The sequence below is a fragment of the Plecotus auritus genome (assembly GCF_963455305.1).
Source record: "Plecotus auritus genome assembly, chromosome: 3".
Lineage (NCBI taxonomy): Eukaryota > Metazoa > Chordata > Mammalia > Chiroptera > Vespertilionidae > Plecotus > Plecotus auritus.
The window spans coordinates 216,667,640-216,686,107 of NC_137772.1; the positions used below are offsets into that span (position 1 = coordinate 216,667,640).

The following is an 18,468-nucleotide window of genomic DNA, read 5'->3' on the forward strand; positions in this document are numbered from 1 at the left end:
CATGTGCCAACCTAAATGACAGTAGTGCCCCTCCCCCAAATCCATTGGGACAATCAAAAGGGTGTCTCCTCCTCTTCCCAAATGCCCTCTATGTGGACACTGTCTTCCCTAGTTGAGATACTTATTTTTAGAGTTTACTTCCCCAAAGATTCTCTGATCTGTCAAACAGGCAACTAGGAGGCAGTGAGTTGCATGTAATCTACCTAGGTAGATGGCCACGTGCATTATGATACGTTATTGTTATGAACATCGACTGAGTGATTACTCGCTGCCAGGCACTGTGGTGAGCACTTCACATGTACTAGCTCATTTTAACCCTCACAATAATCCTATGAGGCTGTTGCTGTTTTTGCAAACTGCAATTCAGAGATGAGAAGACAAGAAACTTGGCTGAAGTCATACATAAGTGGTAGAACCAGATCTGGAAACCTCCTCGGTCTGTCTTCAGACTGTGTTCTTACCCACTAGGCTATGCCACTTCATTATTGTGCAAAGGGCACTCGACTTGGAGACAAGTTTTGTGCTGGCGGTGCAACCTTGGATACGACACGTCACCTTTTTCAGTTAATCACTCAGAGGAAGTGTTACAGGCAGGTTACGGAGACAAAATGAGGCCACCTGTGCATCATTGTTGCATAGGAGGAAGGCATTGTTGTGAGCTAAGATCAGGAAAATTGCAAGACGTAAGTGTGATAGCTGATAAAAAATGGTCATTTTGCTGTCTCATCTACTTTGCATCCTTTCCTACTTATCTGTGACACAGCCTGAGAACCACTGTGGGAAGAGGAAATCTTGGAAATATTTTCCTTTTGATACTATGGGTCTTACCCATTCTTTGTAATGACTGTAGAGTATTCCAAGCTGTGGATGTATCATTAAAACAACAATAATTCCTCTGTTGGTGTCCACCAACAAGGGTGTTTCCCGTGTTTCTGTATTGTAAACAAAACCACCCTGAAAATCCTCATACATGCAGTTTATGTACGTGTTTCTCTATGGAGGCTGCCAAGAAGCAGAATTGTTGGGTCAAAGGGCGTGCCTAAAAAAAGGCTGCTGGCCCTAGCCAGTGGTCAGCAAACTGCGGCTCACGAGCCACATATGGCTGTTTGGCCCCTTGAGTGTGGCTCTTCCACAAAATATCACGGCCTGGGCGAGTCTATTTTGAAGAAGTGGCGTTAGAAGAAGTTTAAGTTTAAAAAATTTGGCTCTCAAAAGAAATTTCAATCGTTGTACTGTTGATATTTGGCTCTGTTGACTAATGAGTTTGCCGACCACTGCCCTAGAACATCCCCCCTCTTCCTTCACAAAAAACTCTTAGTTTTATAGAATGTCATCCTTCATAGCAGGGAAATTACTACTCTAAAGGGTTAGGGTAGCAGGGAATTATCACTGGATTGACAAAGCATTGTGGGTGGGACTGCTTTGCATGAGGCCCGTGGAAGAAACTGGTGTTGCTCCAGAGGAGGAAAGGCCAAGAGAGCAAGAAGGCAGAAGGCCATGTGCCCTGTGACATCTGAAATCGTGACTAACCTTTACGAAAATAAGAGAACATTTGATGAGAGTAGTTTATTCCTGAGACTGTGGTTGAATTCTGCTTCTAGGTTTATGGGGGTGAAGGTAGCAATGGAATGAGTAAGAATTTCCTTTAGAATTCGAGGGACAAGGTGGCTACAGCTGACAACTGTGTTGAATTAGAGTTCTCATTTTAGGAGAGAGACAAGGACGTAAGGACACTCAGACGCTGAGCAGATTCGCCAGGTGCACACAACTAGTATGCAGCGGAGACATGACCTGGACCCAGGTGTTCTGACCCAAATGCCACACTTTTTGTCAACTTCATGACCCTTTTTTTCTTTGGTCATTTTCTGATAAGCCTCTCACCAAAGGTTGGTTAACTTCTACTCTATAGGGCCTGATGTTACAGCAGAACAGGTGGTGGTGTATCCACAACCCTGAGAGTTTAAAGATGAATTTCAATGCTAACATTGCTCTTTTACTTACTTTGAGAAATTGTAGTTCACATAATCAACCTTCAGAAATTCAAGAGATTCAGAACCTTTTAAATCTGGAAGGTTTCTTTCTTTGGCCATTTGCTCAATCATCTCCATCCCAGCTTGAACACCTGTGAAAGAACCAAAGAAAGTGAAATTTATTGAATAAGGCATTCTCCTAGATACTTAAAAGAAAGCAATCTTACAAGGTGGATATTATTATCCCTGCTTTACATATGAAACATTGGTTCTCAGAGGGGCTAATAAAATTGCTCAAAACCCCAGAGCTAATAGCATGAGAGATTTTCATTATTTGGCCAGGGCCAAAGAATGTTATCACAGGACAGTGTGATAGGAAAAGTATAAAATATTATCATTATCCACATTTTACCGATAATGAAACTGAACCTCAAATATGTTAATCCTTGCCTAGGTCACCCAGCAAAGAATTGGGGGACCCAATAGTCAAAACTGGGCAATATGGCTCCAGAATTTATGCCTTATTATAGCCAGTTCCAGAAAATCATTCCCACCAGCCCTAGATTCTTTAAGCTCAGAAATTTTTGGCCTGCAGTTCATGGGCCTTTAGGAACTTTTGGACCTCTTGAAATTCTAATAAAAGACTGTGATTGGTTGTGCATGTGCCTACAGGGGTGGGCAAATGTAGGTTTACAGTGTTTCATATGGAAAATAATTAATGAGTAAGAATCCTATATAATAAAAGCCTAATATGCTAAGTGTCCAGTCGTCCAGTCATCTGTTCAACTAATCAAAGTGTAATATGCTAATGACATGCTAAGGCCGCTCAACCGCTTGCTATGATATGCACTGACCACCAGGGGGCAGACACTGTGACTGGTAGGTTAGCTTGCTGCTGGGGTCCAACTGATCGGGACTGAGCAAGACCGGCCCAACGCAACCTGGAGCCCTCCCGTGGTCCCTCCCTGGCTGGCCAACCTCCCACGTCCCCGATCTTGCACCTGTAGGGTCCCTCAGCCTGGCCTGTGCCCTCTTGTAATCTGGGAACCCTCAGGGGATGTTGGAGAGCCGGTTTCAGCCTGATCCTGCTCAACACAGGAGCTGACCCCTGGTGGCACTGGCGCTCCCACAGGGGGCGTGCTGCTCAGCCAGAAGCTGGGCTCATGGCTGGTGAGCGCAGCAGTGGTGGTGGGAGCCTCTCCCGCCTCCATGCAGTCAGACATCCCCTGAGGGCTCCCAGACTGTGAGAGGGTGCAGACCGGGCTGAGGGACTCCCCCCCCCGCAACCCTGAGTGCACGAATTTTGTGTACCAGTCCTCTAGTCTATAATAATAAAAGTGTAATATGCAAATTGACTGAATGACCAAAAAGCAGAATGACCGTCCAGACTACCACACTATGACATGCACTGGTGCCAGGCCAGTCAAGGTATGTGCGATGCAATTGGTCGGGGGGCCCTGCCATTGCCCCATGATCGCCCTGCAGAGGGAGGCCCAGGTCACCCTCTGCAGGGTGATCAATGCGGTGGTGGGGGGGGGGGTTGCTCCGCGACTGATCACAGAGCCCCGGCTTGGTTGGTGGGGCCTCCCTCTGCTGGGCGATCGATCGCAGAACCCTGCAATCGATCGCTCCAAAGAGGGAGGCCCAGGCCACCCGTATGGTGTCGCTGTGGTGGGTGGGTGGGGCCTCCTTCTTCAGGGTGATCGATCTGGCACCACGCCCTGCCATGATCGATCGCCCCACAGACAGAGGCCCAGGCCGCTGGCCAGCGACACTGTGGCGGGTGTGTGGGGCCAGCCGGTGATCACCCCGCATCGGGAGGCCCAGACCAGCCAAGTGATTGCACCCCACGCCTGTCACCCAGAGGGAGGCGACCGGTGGTGGGAGTAGGGGTGGGTAGAGCCACACAGATAGCAAGCAATGACAGCGGTGGGGGACAGGGGTGGGACCAGCTGCTGGCAGCTGGGGGAAGGAAAGCCCCAATAGACTCTGATCGCTGGCTAGGCCTAGGACCCCTACCTGAGGGGTCCTGGATTGTGAGAGGGAGCAGGCCGGGCTGAGGGACACCTACCCCCGTGCACAAATTTTGTGCACTGGGCCTCTAGTATAAGAATAAACTGGCCCAGCTGGTGTGGCTCATGGTTGAACCTCTACCTATGAACTAGGAGGTCACAGTTCGATTCCTGGTCAGGGCACATGCCTGTGTTGTGGGCTTGATCCCCAGTAGGGGGCATGTAGGAGGCAGCTGATTGATGATGCTCTGTCATCATTGATGTTTCTATTCTCTCTCCCCATCTCCCTTCCTCTCTGAAATCAACAAAAATATCTTTAAAAAATAATAAACTGTGTTTCACATACTCACAACTATAACCTACTTTTACGCCACACTATATGTATCTCATTTTTCAGGGGGAAGGGTCCACATTTTCACCAAATTCTCAAAGAATCCCAGGACTCCAGAAAGCTTGGAAACCACTGCTTTTTGTTTGGGAATAGACCTGTCTTAATATGGTAGCACCACAGAACACAGTCCTCTGAGTTCAGGGAGAAAAAGAGGTTGCTTCTCATTAAAGAGCTTGAGAAAAGTAACTTACACAGTAATGAAGAGTGATCTTTTCATCTCAACCTGTCAAGGAGGAAGCTTTGCCTTTATTCCTTACTTTGCAGCTTCAGCTCCTTTCCACTTATTCTATCATGGTTGGACATCAAGTAGGAAAGAGTTTGTCCTCTATAATACCGTGAATAGTATTGCAATACAGAGATGTAAAGGTTGAGTGTAAGGATGGAAAAATGGAACCAAAGGCACTATCAGAGAGCTTTGGCGGAATCCCAACACTGCCACTTACTAGCCTGTGTGCCTCTGCAAGTTATAAATTCTGTTTATCCAGAACTTTCTTCATCTGTAACATGGGACATTAGTGAATATCAACCTTCATCTAGCTAATCTTAGGCCGACATTTACAGGTGAGAATAGGCCCATAGACGTTGATTTTGCAGTTCCTTTCTTCTACATAATCTGTCCTTATCCCAATTTAGCTCTAAGAAAATCTCAGTCCAACACTTTCCTCTGCTTGTTCTTAATCTTTCAGACTCCTTTGTGCCTCTAATAAATGTACAGAGCCTCCCTCAAGAAAAATACATGATCATCATCCCCATTTAAATTTTACACACACAATTTTAGAAAACTGTTTCTTTTGGAATAAAACCATTTCTGAAACTGTAAGTTATTACTTTTACTACAAATCTCATCCTCTCTATCCTATAATGAGTTCTCTGAGATGTTCATTGTGTGTGTGTGTGTGTGTGTGTGTGTGCGTGTGTGTGTGTGTATGTGTGTGAGAGAGAGAGAGAGAGAGAGAGAGAGAGAGAGAGAGAGAGAGAGAGAGAGAGAATCTGTGGCAGTCTTTGGATATGCCAACTGTTAAGGTCATTATTTTTTAGGCAACACTTTCTTCCCAGCTATCTTAGCAGCTTCTGCATGAGGGACTAGATCATCTCACAGCAGAGCTTGTCTCAGTTATAATACAGTTCTCTCTATGAGCTTCTGGTTTTGGGTCACAGGCTCTACCTAGGGGAGCTGCAGCCCGGCTTCTGAACGCATCCAACTCACCATAGTCCAGAGCCCGCTGAGTAGCCCTTGCCTTGATTCCAGGGCGTGTGATCCAAGCAGATGAGATGTAGACATTCCACAGGAGGAAACATCCCCAAAGGACTTGGACCATCTTTGTACACATCTGCAATTAACCGACATTTATGGCTCCTTTATTATTCTTGACTTTCTCACTGGTCAATTCCACCCAGCATTTCTAGGCTTTCTCATTTTCTTTGTTCACTTCCAGGACTACCGCACATCCATCCATCCAGTAATCATTTGTTAAACACACCAGAACATGTTCTAGATGCTGAGGATGTACAGATGATCCATGTGCGTGGCCCCTGACCTCTGCTTCCCATAGACTAGCGGTGAGTCATATACACCCACGCACACACACACACACACACACACACAGATGTTTATAACACAATACAGGATGATGCAATGCAATATAATACAAGAGCCTTAGAGTAAATGTAATGACTAGGATATGCCTTGGGGAGGATATTGGGGTGGGGTGAGGATAGTTTTAGGATCTTCTAGGCCAGCTCCAATGTCCGCTCTGTGACAGCTTCCCTCACCATGTCATTTTGCACTGGGTTCACCACCGTCTACACTGTGCTCCCACTGCACTTTGTACAATACATATGCATGCATGCATTGAAACATCATGAGCTTTCTGGCAGGCTCACCATTCCACTGCTATACCTCCAATCATTTCACCAAGCCAGTACCATTTCATGAATGTTTATAATCAGCTCCTTACTGGTCTCTCTGCCTCCCTTGCCCTCTTCTGGCTATGTTCCACATCACAGCCGAGTAGGCCTCCTAAAATGAAGTCAGATCTTGTCACCTCCACCCCATAAAGCCTTTGAGTGGTTCCCCATCTTATTCAACATAAAAGCCAGAGCCCTTCCACCAGCTGCAAGGCCATGCCCTACTCCACACCTCTACCTTCTCATAGACCTCCTTCCTTAACACAGTTGTCTGGCTCACCTGTCCCCAGCCTCACTGGCTGACTTTGTCTTTCTTGAACACTCTATGGGACCTGTATCCTCGGGTCTTCGCACTTGTTGTTCCTTCTGCCTGGTAGAGTCACCACACAGGTAACCACATGGTTGATTTCACTTTCTTCAGGTATATCAGGTGTTATCTCACTGAAGTCTTTCCCAACCACTCTATACAAAATAAGGATCGTTACACCCCCTCACCTCCCGAGACCCTGATATTCCCTATGCCCCTCCTTGCTTTCTTTTTCTCCAGGCACGTATCATCATCTAGCATAGTCTATAGTAACTCATTTGTTCATTGCCTGTCTCACCTGCTGGAATTTTTAGATTTCATGGGGGAAGAATTGCATCACTTCAGCACCTTGAACAGCGACTGGCACACAGTAGGTAATGGGTAAATACTGAATGTTTGATTGATGGATTGAATGAATGTCTCTTCCTGGAGACTGTGAAGTGGGCCAGGTTAGCCTTCTGAGTTCCCACAGCACTTGGAGCAGTCCCTGATCTTGATATGCACCATCCTGTATTCTGACTGTCTTTGTCCCTTCATCACAGGCACTGTCTTACTTTTATATCTCCAAAGTCTGGTATGATGCCTGGCACATGGTAGATACATAAAAAAATCTTAATAAACATCGTCTTTAAGGAGAGAGACCACATCTTCTTCACTGTTATCCTGCTTGTTCTTGGCATATATTAAACGTTCAATGCATACTTGTTGAATTAATGAACTCAATGAATTAATGCCACCCCATTTTCTTGATGAATGAAGCACAGGTACCAACAGCAAGTGACATGGGTTTCTTTTAATGACAGCCAAGTGAGTAATACATTCACAGGCCTTATTTATAGTTCTAGGAGTTTATAATCTCGGTAAATTATCATTGCTGCATTCACATATGCCAAAGACCCACAGGTGACAGAGGCCCACCGAGTTAACACACAAATATGAAATAGATCAGAGAAACATTTGTGGGGGTAATCAAAGAAGAGGAAATTGTGGGAGCCATTTAGACAGAGGGAGGGGTAGGGCAGGAAAGGATTCAAAAGGGGTTCAGAAGCAATCTGGATGAAGGAAAAGGCGTTACTGTAAGAGGTGTGTGTGTGTGTGTGTGTGTGTGTGTGTGTGTGTGTGGTGCATGACCAAGATAAGTGAGAGCTTTGATAAAGGGGCTTGTGTGGGCTTATGGGTAAGGCCATAGAAGTGGGAATGGGGGTGGCACAGACAAAAGGATTTATTTGAAAGGAATAGAGCAGTTTGGCCAGGGAAGGGAGTATCTGGGTAGGGCTGTTGCTAGCCTATCTTGGCTTTTGTGTGAAATGGGTAAAGGTGACCTCTGGCACAACGTGGAGCTGGTGAAAAGTGTTTCAGGAAAACCCCACATCAGCGTATCCAGTTTGGTGGGGCGAGCAAGGTCTGCCCTACTCACCCCTTGGGCTGGCATTTGTCTAGTGCACAAGCTGCCCAACTCATACAGTGGACCTAAACTCAGATTAGTGAATGCTCAGGCAGGTATTTTGATGGATGGCCATGTGGTTGAAAAGTGTGTATCTACTATGTGTCTGTTCTGTATAGCATAAGTCCACCTTCAGGTGTGAGGAGAGGCTGGCTCAGTCAATCTGCTTCTAGTGCTCACCTCATCTCTCAGGAGCCCTCTCTGTGTACCCCACTGGCCAGACAAGCTGAACTCCTGGTTTGTAAACACAGGCCATGCTTCCTGCCTAATGCCTGTGCTTATGCTGCTCCCTTTGACCTAGGCCTACAGAAACCCTGTGCATCCAAAGGTCCATTTTATTTTTATTTTTTAAATATATTTTTATTGATTTCAGAGAGAAAGGGAGAGGAAGAGAGAGAGAAACATCAATGATGAGAGAGAATCATTAATTGGCTGCCTCCTGCATGCCCCCTACTGGTGATCAAGCCTGCAACCTGGGCATGTGCCCTTGACTGGAATTGAACTTGGGACCCTTCAGTCCGCAGGCCGTTGCTCTATCTACTGAGCCAAACCAGATAGGGCAAGGTCCATTTTAAACACAGCCTTCTTTCTGAAACCACTTCTGAATTCCCAAAGCTAATCTCACTTCCTCTGGAACCCTCAGTCAAAACATTTATTGAAACACGTGTGTATGTTTATCTTCTTGCTTACTGTCTGTCTCTCCTACCAGAATGGAAGCACCAGAAGGGCACAACCCTGATCTGGTTTGGAGGTCTTAGAGCTTGGCTCGGTGTCTTGGACATAGGAGTGATGGATAAGTATTCGTATAATGAATCAGTGAATCATAAATGAAGGCATAGCCCTTACCTCACTCTACATTATAGTTCTTTGCAGAGGTGATTGAAAAAGCACCTATACACTAGCAGAACACAGGTGCCCATGAGAGCAGGTGTTGGCCATAGTCCAGGAGCACAGTCAGGGAGGCCAGGCACTGGGTCATGGGGAGGAGGAGTGGTCAGTGTGGTTGGGGTATGGGGCATGGGGGCTCAGAGTAGTGATTATTTACTATAACTACTCAGTTATTTCAATATTTTAACACTGCCATGGCCGTATGCATTCAGTATGATGTTTCAGCCCTACAGGGTTGGTTTGGGTTATAGAGGACCATCTACAGAAAGAACCTGGGCAGCAATGCCGGGGGCAGGGCTAAGGAGGGTTGGCTGGAGGACGATCAGGGTGCAGAACACACTAAGGGAAGCACAGAGGAAAGAGACTGAGAGCTAAGGGGAAGGGACTTGAGTAGGAGAGGAGGGTCTCTGGCCCAGAAATGAGTGACCTGAGGGCTGGAAGAAATGCGAGGAGTGGGTAAGCAAGTGTGAACTCATCCACATTCTGGGAGGCACATCTTATACTCAGAATGGACTCAGGAGCTAGGTCCAGTTGCCATCTGTGCTAGGCCTTTCTTAATCCTTCAGTTGACCTGGGGGATAGCAGAGATGAATGGGACTATGGGAATAAGCCAAACACTCCTGGGGCTCAGGTTTATGGCTATTCATCAACGGGTATAGAAGTGTTTCTACATTTTAACAAAAGATGAGGTCATATGAACGTGTAGTCATGCTAATATCTGTAGGCAAAGAACTATAAATGGATGTGTCATACCAAGGCAGGCATAAGACAAATTTTTCAAAAGAGGAAAACATTTTTCATAGAAGTGGAAAACAATGGGAAAAAATGTTAGACCAAAAAAGCTATACCCATTAAACTGTGTGCAAATTAAAGTAGAAATGATATCTCTGCCCAGCACAGTGGTCGGCAAACTCATTAGTCAACAGAGCCAAATATCAACAGTACAATGATTGAAATTTCTTTTGAGAGCCAAATTTTTTAAACTTAAACTTCTTCTAACGCCACTTCTTCAAAATAGACTCGCCCAGGCCGTGATATTTTGTGGAAGAGCCACACTCAAGGGGCCAAAGAGCCGCATGTGGCTTGCAAGCTGCAGTTTGCCGACCACTGGCCTAGCACATAGTAGGAACTCAATACATATTTACTAACTGACCAATTGACTGAATTACAAGATCCTGGTTAACTAAGAAAGGTTATAGAACAGGATGAAAAAAGGAGAAAACCAAACCATCATATAAATAGCTCTCCATTTCTACAGCGAAAAAGCGCGATAAACTAAACAGAGATATTACTTGCTAAGCTCAGAACAATGCTTAGAGGTGGATGTTATCTGACCTCTGTTTTGGACATGTGGACAGAGGCTTAGAGCGTCTGAATGACCTGCCTGAGGCCACATAGTAAGTCAAGCACCTGGGAATCAAACCTTGTTCTTCTGGCTTCTACTTTTACTATTTATAATTTTTTTCATTTAATGACTTGATAAATGCTGGAATTTTAATTTTCACTTGGGAATTTTAAATAGGAGTTCCTCGATGCCATCTTCTTTGTGGAAAAAATAAATTAAGTGTCTGGAAATTTTTAAGCATCGAGTGCAAACCCTTTTGTCTTTCCTTGGGCATATGTGAAGTTTTTAATTCCCTCCCAGCAGCAAAAATCTGTTTCCCTTCTTAGTTAAAGAAAGTTTCTGAAGCGGTCCACTTTAATGGTGATCCAGGACCTCAACACTACATATAGAAAAACATATTTTTCCTCTAAAAATTTTATGAGTGAATGAAATTACTGGGCTATAAAGGGATGGATTGTATGTAATTTTCAGTTGAACTGTTTGGCTAGGAGGATAATTTATGGGCCGGGGAAGAAAGGAAACTTGTGAAGTAAGGAGATGACTCCTAAAGGTTAAGTCATTTGGCTGACAAGTAAGGGCAGGGTGAGTAGCCTGTTACAAGAAGGGATCCAAGATGATTTTAACACCCTGTCAGCCAAAGTAACCTAACTTGTTGCTTCTGAGGATTGCTTCTTTCTAAGATTCAAAGCCTCAGAACCCATTACATTTCCATACCAACATATGGGCGGAATAACACTCCTAAATTAGATGGCCCTTGCCTGAGCCATTCCAATGACTAGAAATAAGAAAACTGGTAAAACTGAGAAAATTCCCAAGACAGATCAATTTGCCATTACCACTCACGGGGGAGAGCTTTGACAGACTTGAATAATTGGTTAAAGAAGTGATGAGTGAATGAAATGTAGCTTTCAACCCAGAGGCAAAGGTGGAAAAATTAAGTTCAATTGGTTTAAAGAAGCCTAGAGCCATGGTCAGCAAACTGCGGCTCGCGAGCCACATGCGGCTCTTTGGCCCCTTGAGTGTGGCTCTTCCACAAAATACCACGGCCTGGGTGAGTCTATTTTGAAGAAGTGGCGTTAGAAGAAGTTTAAAAAATTTGGCTCTCAAAGAAATTTCAATCATAGTACTGTTGATATTTGGCTCTGTTGACTAATGAGTTTGCCAACCACTGGCCTAGAGTATAATATGCCAACCTAATGGTGAAGACAAAATGTATGTAAGAAATCAACAGGTACGGGATAGGGGAAGAACTGGAGAATATTTCAAGGGATTCAGCCCACACATCTGACTTTATATCAAGATCTCTAATGACAAGGGCCTTAAAATTTTACACCAAGTCTTTCTTCCACGAACTCCATACACAACACGGACACCTTAAAACTGTCAAGCAAGTGGGAGGGTCATTTTCTCTGGCAGGGCAGGGTCTAGGTTACTGATGAAGGCCTGGCCCCCGAACAGAGAGGTCACAGCAGCTCCTTAATCCCAACCACACCGGTTGAGACACAAGTTAGACTTTTCTGCCACTGTGCTGGGTTCCCCATTGAAATGGAAGCAAAAAGAAGTCCAGACTCTGGAGCAACCCCCTTAACATTGCTGAACGATACAAAACTGAACAATTCTCTTTTCTTCCTTAGAGCTGTTTACAGTCTTCTGTGTGTGTGTGAGTGACATAAAAAGCAAATAAAACATAAAAACCCAGGCAGACAATAACTGAGAATACAAAACAGCTTCCCCCTCAGGGTGTCCGACCAGATCTGGGACCTCTCCAGTGGGAGGGTAATCCCCGTCCAGAGAGATTGCACTGGCAGAGACCTCAAGCTTGTTCAGGATTCTTACCTTAAGCAGAGGAAGAGCCCAAAGCTGGGGAGCACCGTCGATTCCCTCTGCCTTTGAAGTCGATGTGTTCTCCACTTGAGCTTTGAACTCAGCTGCCGCAAAGACAAGATAATTAAGTCTGAATCACCTAGTGGTGGATTTTTTTAATGCCTCTTTCAAAATATGATACGTAATTGCTTCACTTCAATTACCCAATGGCATGAATGAACACTATAGTTTCTACCTAGATGAGCAGACAATGCCACCTATGCAGTAATTACCTCCCCGCAACACGCAGGCGCGTACACACACACACACACACACACACACACATACACCACGTGAAATATTGAAGGCTACTTTACCAGAATGATGAAGTCAACACTTCCAATATATTGGAAAAAAAAATGTTGAATTGGGAGAGGAGGAATATTCCTCTCTGGAATACTAAGCTGGTTTCTCCTGGTCAGGGTGCATGTAGGGGTTGGCTCCACTACTGCCCAGCATACCTTTTGGGCTTTTAGTGGATCAGATTCAGTCTGAAAGCATGAGGCTTGATAGCCAGGCTGACCTACTTACCATCTTTATCTCCCAGGGTCAGAACACGGACCGCATCTCTGGGCGTCCGCTCCTTTTCAGTTTATTAATGACTTCCTGTCTCAGCATTCCTTTGAAGGAAGCTGGGTGGGTGCATCAACCAGGTATTATGTAACTTGATAGCTTTAGATTCTAAACCCCATCCCCCATGTTTTGGTCATTGCATTTTCGATGGCCAGGGATCTGATTGCATGAAGTGTCTAATGTCTTATTTACAGTTTTCTGGGTAAGATAGGGTGACAGATTGTCCTGGTTTTCCCAGGATGCAGGATTTTCAGTACTAAGACCAGGACAGTCCTAGGAGAACTAGGAGGATGGGTCACCTTAGCAAGAAAAACAGGCATGTTCACTTGGCATTGTCTGCACTTCTGACAGCTTATCAGTTTTCTCATCTAGTGTATCTCCAGTTACATTTACCTACTTAGCCGAGTTTCCTTAGGGGCAAAATGAAGATAAAAATAGTATCTACCTTGATAGGTTCTGGTGAAAAAAAAAAATGTTGGTAATTGTTTTAGCTTGTTTGGGCTGCTATAACAAAATACTATAGAACAGTCTAAGCTAAACTGAGCTAAGCTTATATGCTTAAGATCACATCGTTTTATAAGCAACAGACATTTGTTCCTCACAGTTGTGGAGGCTGGGAAGTCCAAGGTGAAGGTGCCAGCATGGTCACATTTTGGATAGGACCCCCTTCCAGGTTCACAGCTGGCTATGTCCTCACGTGGTGGGCAGAGCTGGGAGCTCCCTGCAGCCTCTTTTATAAGGCCCTAATCCCATTATGACATAGGGCCCACCAACTAATACCACCTTTGGGGATTTGGATTTCAACATATAAATTTTGGGGGGATACAAACATTCAGACCATAGTAATAACCTATGAGAAAGTGCTGCCTTGGCTGGTGGCTCCGTTGGTTGGAGTATTGTCCCCGGCACCAATGGGTTTTGGATTCGATTCCTGGCCAGGGCTCTTATCTAGGTTGCAGATTTGATCCCTGGTTGGGGTGCGTTAAGGGAGCAGCCAACTGGTGTTTCTCTCTCACATCAATGTTTCTCTCTCTCCTTTTCCCTTCCTCTCTCTCTCAAATCAATAAAACATATCATTGGGTGAGGATTTAAAAAAATTAAAACAAAACTATGAAGTGCTGTAAAATCTTATCAATGGTGACACGAGACTCTGTAGACTTTCTCCGCATAGAATCATTTATTGGCAGTCATCACAGATTAATCCACTCATTAAATCAACAAATATTTATTGGGCACTTACCACTTGTAAGGTCCTCTTCAACAAAAAAGACAGAACCCCTGTCCAGATGGAGTTTATGTTCTAGCAGATGGAGAGATAAAATAAGCAAACAACAAAATACACAAAAGGTGCAGATTATGGCGTCTATGAAGAAAGTAAGGGGATGTAGTTTGTGGGGTGGTCTTATAATTGGCAGGGTGATGTAACTGGGGGAGATGTGCTTACTTTGTTAGGCTGGTCCAGGAAGGCTTCTCTGAGGAGGTAACATTTGAGCATTAGAAACAGGACAGGCAAAGCGCTGAAAGGAAAGGCGGAGGGAACAGTACATGGGGGCCAGTGCATCTGCAATGTAGCTGGAGCAGAAATAATGGTATTAGACATTTAAAAGGCGCTGTCGGTTGTTCTGGGAAGAGGTTGGTGGGAAATACGAGTTCCTAAGTCGTCATCCTTGAGGTGGAACTAAAGCCGCAGAAGTGGATGCCATCTGAAGAGCAGGTGCTAGCCTGGAGGGATGTGGGATAATTTCAGGTGTTACACAGATGAACACCTGAAACTGTACTGTGATTATCCTTAGTGTATTAGAAAAAAAATAGAAAAAAAATACAGAACCAGGCATGGAAGATGAATGACATCATACATCACGTGGGAAACATTTTTATAAAATACCTTTCTTTCTGTCCTTTCCCCAGCATCTCCCCTGATGGCACCAGTTTCTCCCTATCCCTACCCCCTTCTCTGGTCCTAGGTTTACTCTTATCTCACCTCCCCCAGCAGCTTCTTCGCTCTCCCTTCCCTGCTCCCTTATTCTACCCCCATTCCTTTTCTCTGGCAGAAAGATTTAGATGTTCAGCCTCCTATTTGCATCTCATGCCCATTAACCAGCTGCATAGGATCTGTTAGACTTCAAAGGAAGCTGAAAACTGTAAAATAACAGTTGCAAATATTTTCTGATGCAAATATTAATTTTTCTTTTTGTCACAAAAACCTGAAAGTCTAATCATATATTGGTGAAAACCTGAGTCATTGTTGTGTATCCTGGGACTTTCTGCACAGGATTTGGGAGAAGTTCTCAGGAAGGGTGGCCTGGATGAATGAGGAGAGAGAAGGTGAACCATGGGTTCTTTGCCCTGCCGTCCTCGAGGGCTCTCGCCTCACCTGGACCTGCTCTACCCTCCCAGACTCTGGGACCTTGGGCAATTTACTCACTCCTCTGGGGCTCAGAGCCATCATCTGTAAAAGTGGACATCACATTTACTTTGAAGAGTCATTATGAGAATTAAACTAAAAGAGCTGGCACATATTAAATTTTTTATGTGGTGTCAGTAAATTAGATATATTATTACTTGCATTTCCTCTATTTTTATTTTACACTCATAATTTAAGATCTTTTAAACACTTTTTATTTTTAAGAAATGTGTTCAATTTTCATGGTATTTATTTTTTTTTACATTTACCCTCTATTAGGAAATTAACAGAAGTTTTCTCTTTATATAGCTTCCCCTTTTATTATTTTTAAAAAATATATTTTATTGATTTTTTACAGAGAGGAAGAGAGCGTTAGAAACATTGATGAGAGAGAAACATCAATCATCTGCCTCCTGCACACCCCCTACTGGGGGTGTGCCCACAACCAAGGTACATGCCCTTGACCGGAATCAAACCTGGGATTCTTGAGTTCGCAGGCCGACGCTCTATCCACTGAGCCAAACCAGCTAGGGCTAGCTTCCCCTTTTAAATAAATTTATATACAGTTTAAGAAGTGGGCTGATTTATAGGGGGGTGGGGAGTAAATAACAATACAGCTCATGAGGGACATGGAATAATTTTGGGAAAAGGGCTGAAATAAATAGAGTGTAGGAAACTAAGACTGAAGAAGAGAGTGTAGCTAGTTTGTTTCATTTCATTTAAAAGGGTCTATATATTATTAACCAATGTCACCCAAATACATTTAATAAAAATAAAGGGGCTATAGAAATCAGCTCATTAACTTTCCTTTTTATTTAAGGAATCATTTTGGGGCAAATTTGTCAAACTCATCATTAGAAACAACAACAAAAGCCAGCAGCACTATACCCAGTTTCATTATTTATTTTAGTTTTTCAGGTTTAACTGGAGATTTGCTGGGAATGCCTGCTTATCCAGATTGCAAACTGAATTATTTCACTGACTAATGGTTGACAGTGCATTAGTCTCTGCAGATTAAGGGACATCTCTAATTAAAACTCCAAAAGAAAAATCCTCATGAACTAGGTAGAATAATTGTTCATTTAAAAAAGATGCCAAGATACAGTGCTAAGGAACCGAGTGAGCATCCTAGCTCTTGGTTTCCAGAATGTCTGGGGTATTCCCATGTAGAAAAGAGCCTATCTAAATATCAGGCTCTTTTTGAACTTGGAAGACAACTTATGTTATTCTTTATGGCAGAAAAAGTGGGAGGGGACAGGGGATGGGTGTTATTGGGGAATGAACCAGAGAGGGCAATTTTAGAACAAAAGACACTTTGAGCTCTGATCCCTCACTGCCCACCACTCCCAGCCCTCAACATTTTTTTGTTGGCAAAATCTGGTTAAAAGGAACCCCTGAAGAGGGAGAGAAGGGGTAGAGAAAAATAAGAGCTAACATTTATTTTTTTGTTATGTTCTGGGCACTATCTATATATGAACTCTTCAAATTTCCACCAAGACTGTATAAGGTACAAATATTATCTCCATTTTACAGATGAGGAAACCAAGAGGTTAAGTAATTTGCCTAAGCTTAGGCATCTCAGTAAGTTAGAGCCAGGATTCAGGACCCAGGTAGATAGGTGTGCTGCTTCTGGAAGTCACTCTTAACCACTATGCTAAGCAGCCTTTTTAGGAAGGTCACTAAAGGGCAATCCAAAGTCTAGGGGATGTGGAAGGTGAGGAGAGAAGGATGCTGTTGCCAGGCAACATATCTGGTTTTTCAAGCTGCTAATTGAATCTGTGTAATTGCTAGTTTGAAATTGCTAGTTTATTCCTGACTAGAGGAAGCTGCCTGGAGTTGATGTGCCTCTTGAAAGAGACAAGAGACTCTGCATTTCATCCAGAAGGGCTGGGGAGACATCTGGCAGAATCACCCTACCACCTGGCAGCATCTCCCCGTCTCTTCCCAGTTCTGCTCCAGGCCACACTCCCTTGAAGTCTGTGTGATGATGTTTCTGGGTGGATACTGGTGATTGACTCAGACCGTGGCTTCTCCCACCCACCAGTCTCACTCTGGAATGATTTACAGCAGTGACTCCCTACTGGTTTTGAAAAATAAACACACCCACTTACCTGCTTACCTCCACGTATTATCAGTTATCTAAAAGGGTTACATTTTATTATTTGCAGTTCAAAGTGAACTTAAATTCACGCTAAATTTTAAATGCATATACATATGACTTTTCATTTTTATTTAATTTTATTGATTTTAGAGAGGGAGGAAGAGGGAGAGGGAGGGGGGGAAAAAGAGAGAGAGAGAGAGGAGAGAGAGAGAGAGAGAGAGAGAGAGAGAGAGATCAACATGAGAGAGACACATTGATCCGCTGCCTCCCATACATGTTCCGACCAGGGATCAAACCCACAACCTAGGTATGTGCCCTAACCGGGAATCAAATTGGCGACCTTTTGGTGCATGGAGATGCTCCAATTGAGCCACACCATCAGTCAGGGCACATATGACTTTTGTGAGAAATGGAGGGTATTGTGAAACCAAGCAACAAGATAGTGTGATACAACTCTGACATGTCTGAGAACCACTGATGTGAGCCCAATTCAAACAAGAATTTGTATACCTTGGCATTAATGACACTTTGGGCCACAGAATTATTTTTTCTTTTTTAAGAATAATTACTTTTTCTATTAAACATTTTTTTTCAATTGCAGTTGACATTCAACATTGGACCACATAATCCTTTGAGGTAGGGGGCTATCCTGTGCTTCGTAGGATGTTTAGCAGCATCCCTGGTCTCTACGCTGATGCTAGCAGCACCACTCTCCCCTACCTGAGTTGTGACTATGGCAAAGGTCCCTTGACACAAGGCCTCAACTGAGAACCAAGGAAACTACAATGTGTGTGTGTGTGTGTGTGTGTGTGTGTGTGTGTGTGTGTGTATGTGTGTGTGTATATATATATATATATATATATATATGTATGTATATGTATATATATATACATATATATATATTAAAATATATTTTTATTGATTTCAGAGCGGAAGGGAGAGGAAGAGAGAGGTAGAAACATCAATGATGAGAGAGAATCATTGATGGGATGGATGCCTCCTACACGCCCCACACGAGGGATCGAGCCTGCAATCTGGGCATGTGTGCCCTGACTGGGAATCGAACCGTGAGCTCCTGGTTCACAGGTGGACTCTCAACGACTGAGCCATGCCAGCAGGGCACTAGAATGTGTATTAAAGTATTCTATCTAGACTTTGCAGTAGAAAATGGCATTCCTCTAACATTTAAAAAATATTTTCTTAATTACTCAATAAATATGTGAATACATTCTCTTGGTAACAGATTCAAACAATACCGAGTT

The 18,468-nt window shown here is 43.9% G+C and overlaps 1 protein-coding gene across 1 annotated transcript in view; it reads right to left on the reverse strand.

Moving 5' to 3' along the window:
• Nucleotides 1-12,174, reverse strand: part of BPIFC (BPI fold containing family C) — a 34,942-nt gene extending 22,768 nt beyond the window's left edge. The window contains exons 1-3 of the mRNA XM_080660715.1: nt 12,102-12,174; nt 5,581-5,704; nt 2,002-2,122 (exon numbers count right to left, since the gene is read on the reverse strand). Coding sequence (XP_080516841.1) covers nt 2,002-2,122; nt 5,581-5,704 — 245 coding nt within the window. The 5' untranslated portion in view covers nt 12,102-12,174. The remainder of the gene's footprint in view (nt 1-2,001; nt 2,123-5,580; nt 5,705-12,101) is intronic.
• Between the last annotated feature and the right edge of the window lie 6,294 nt (nt 12,175-18,468).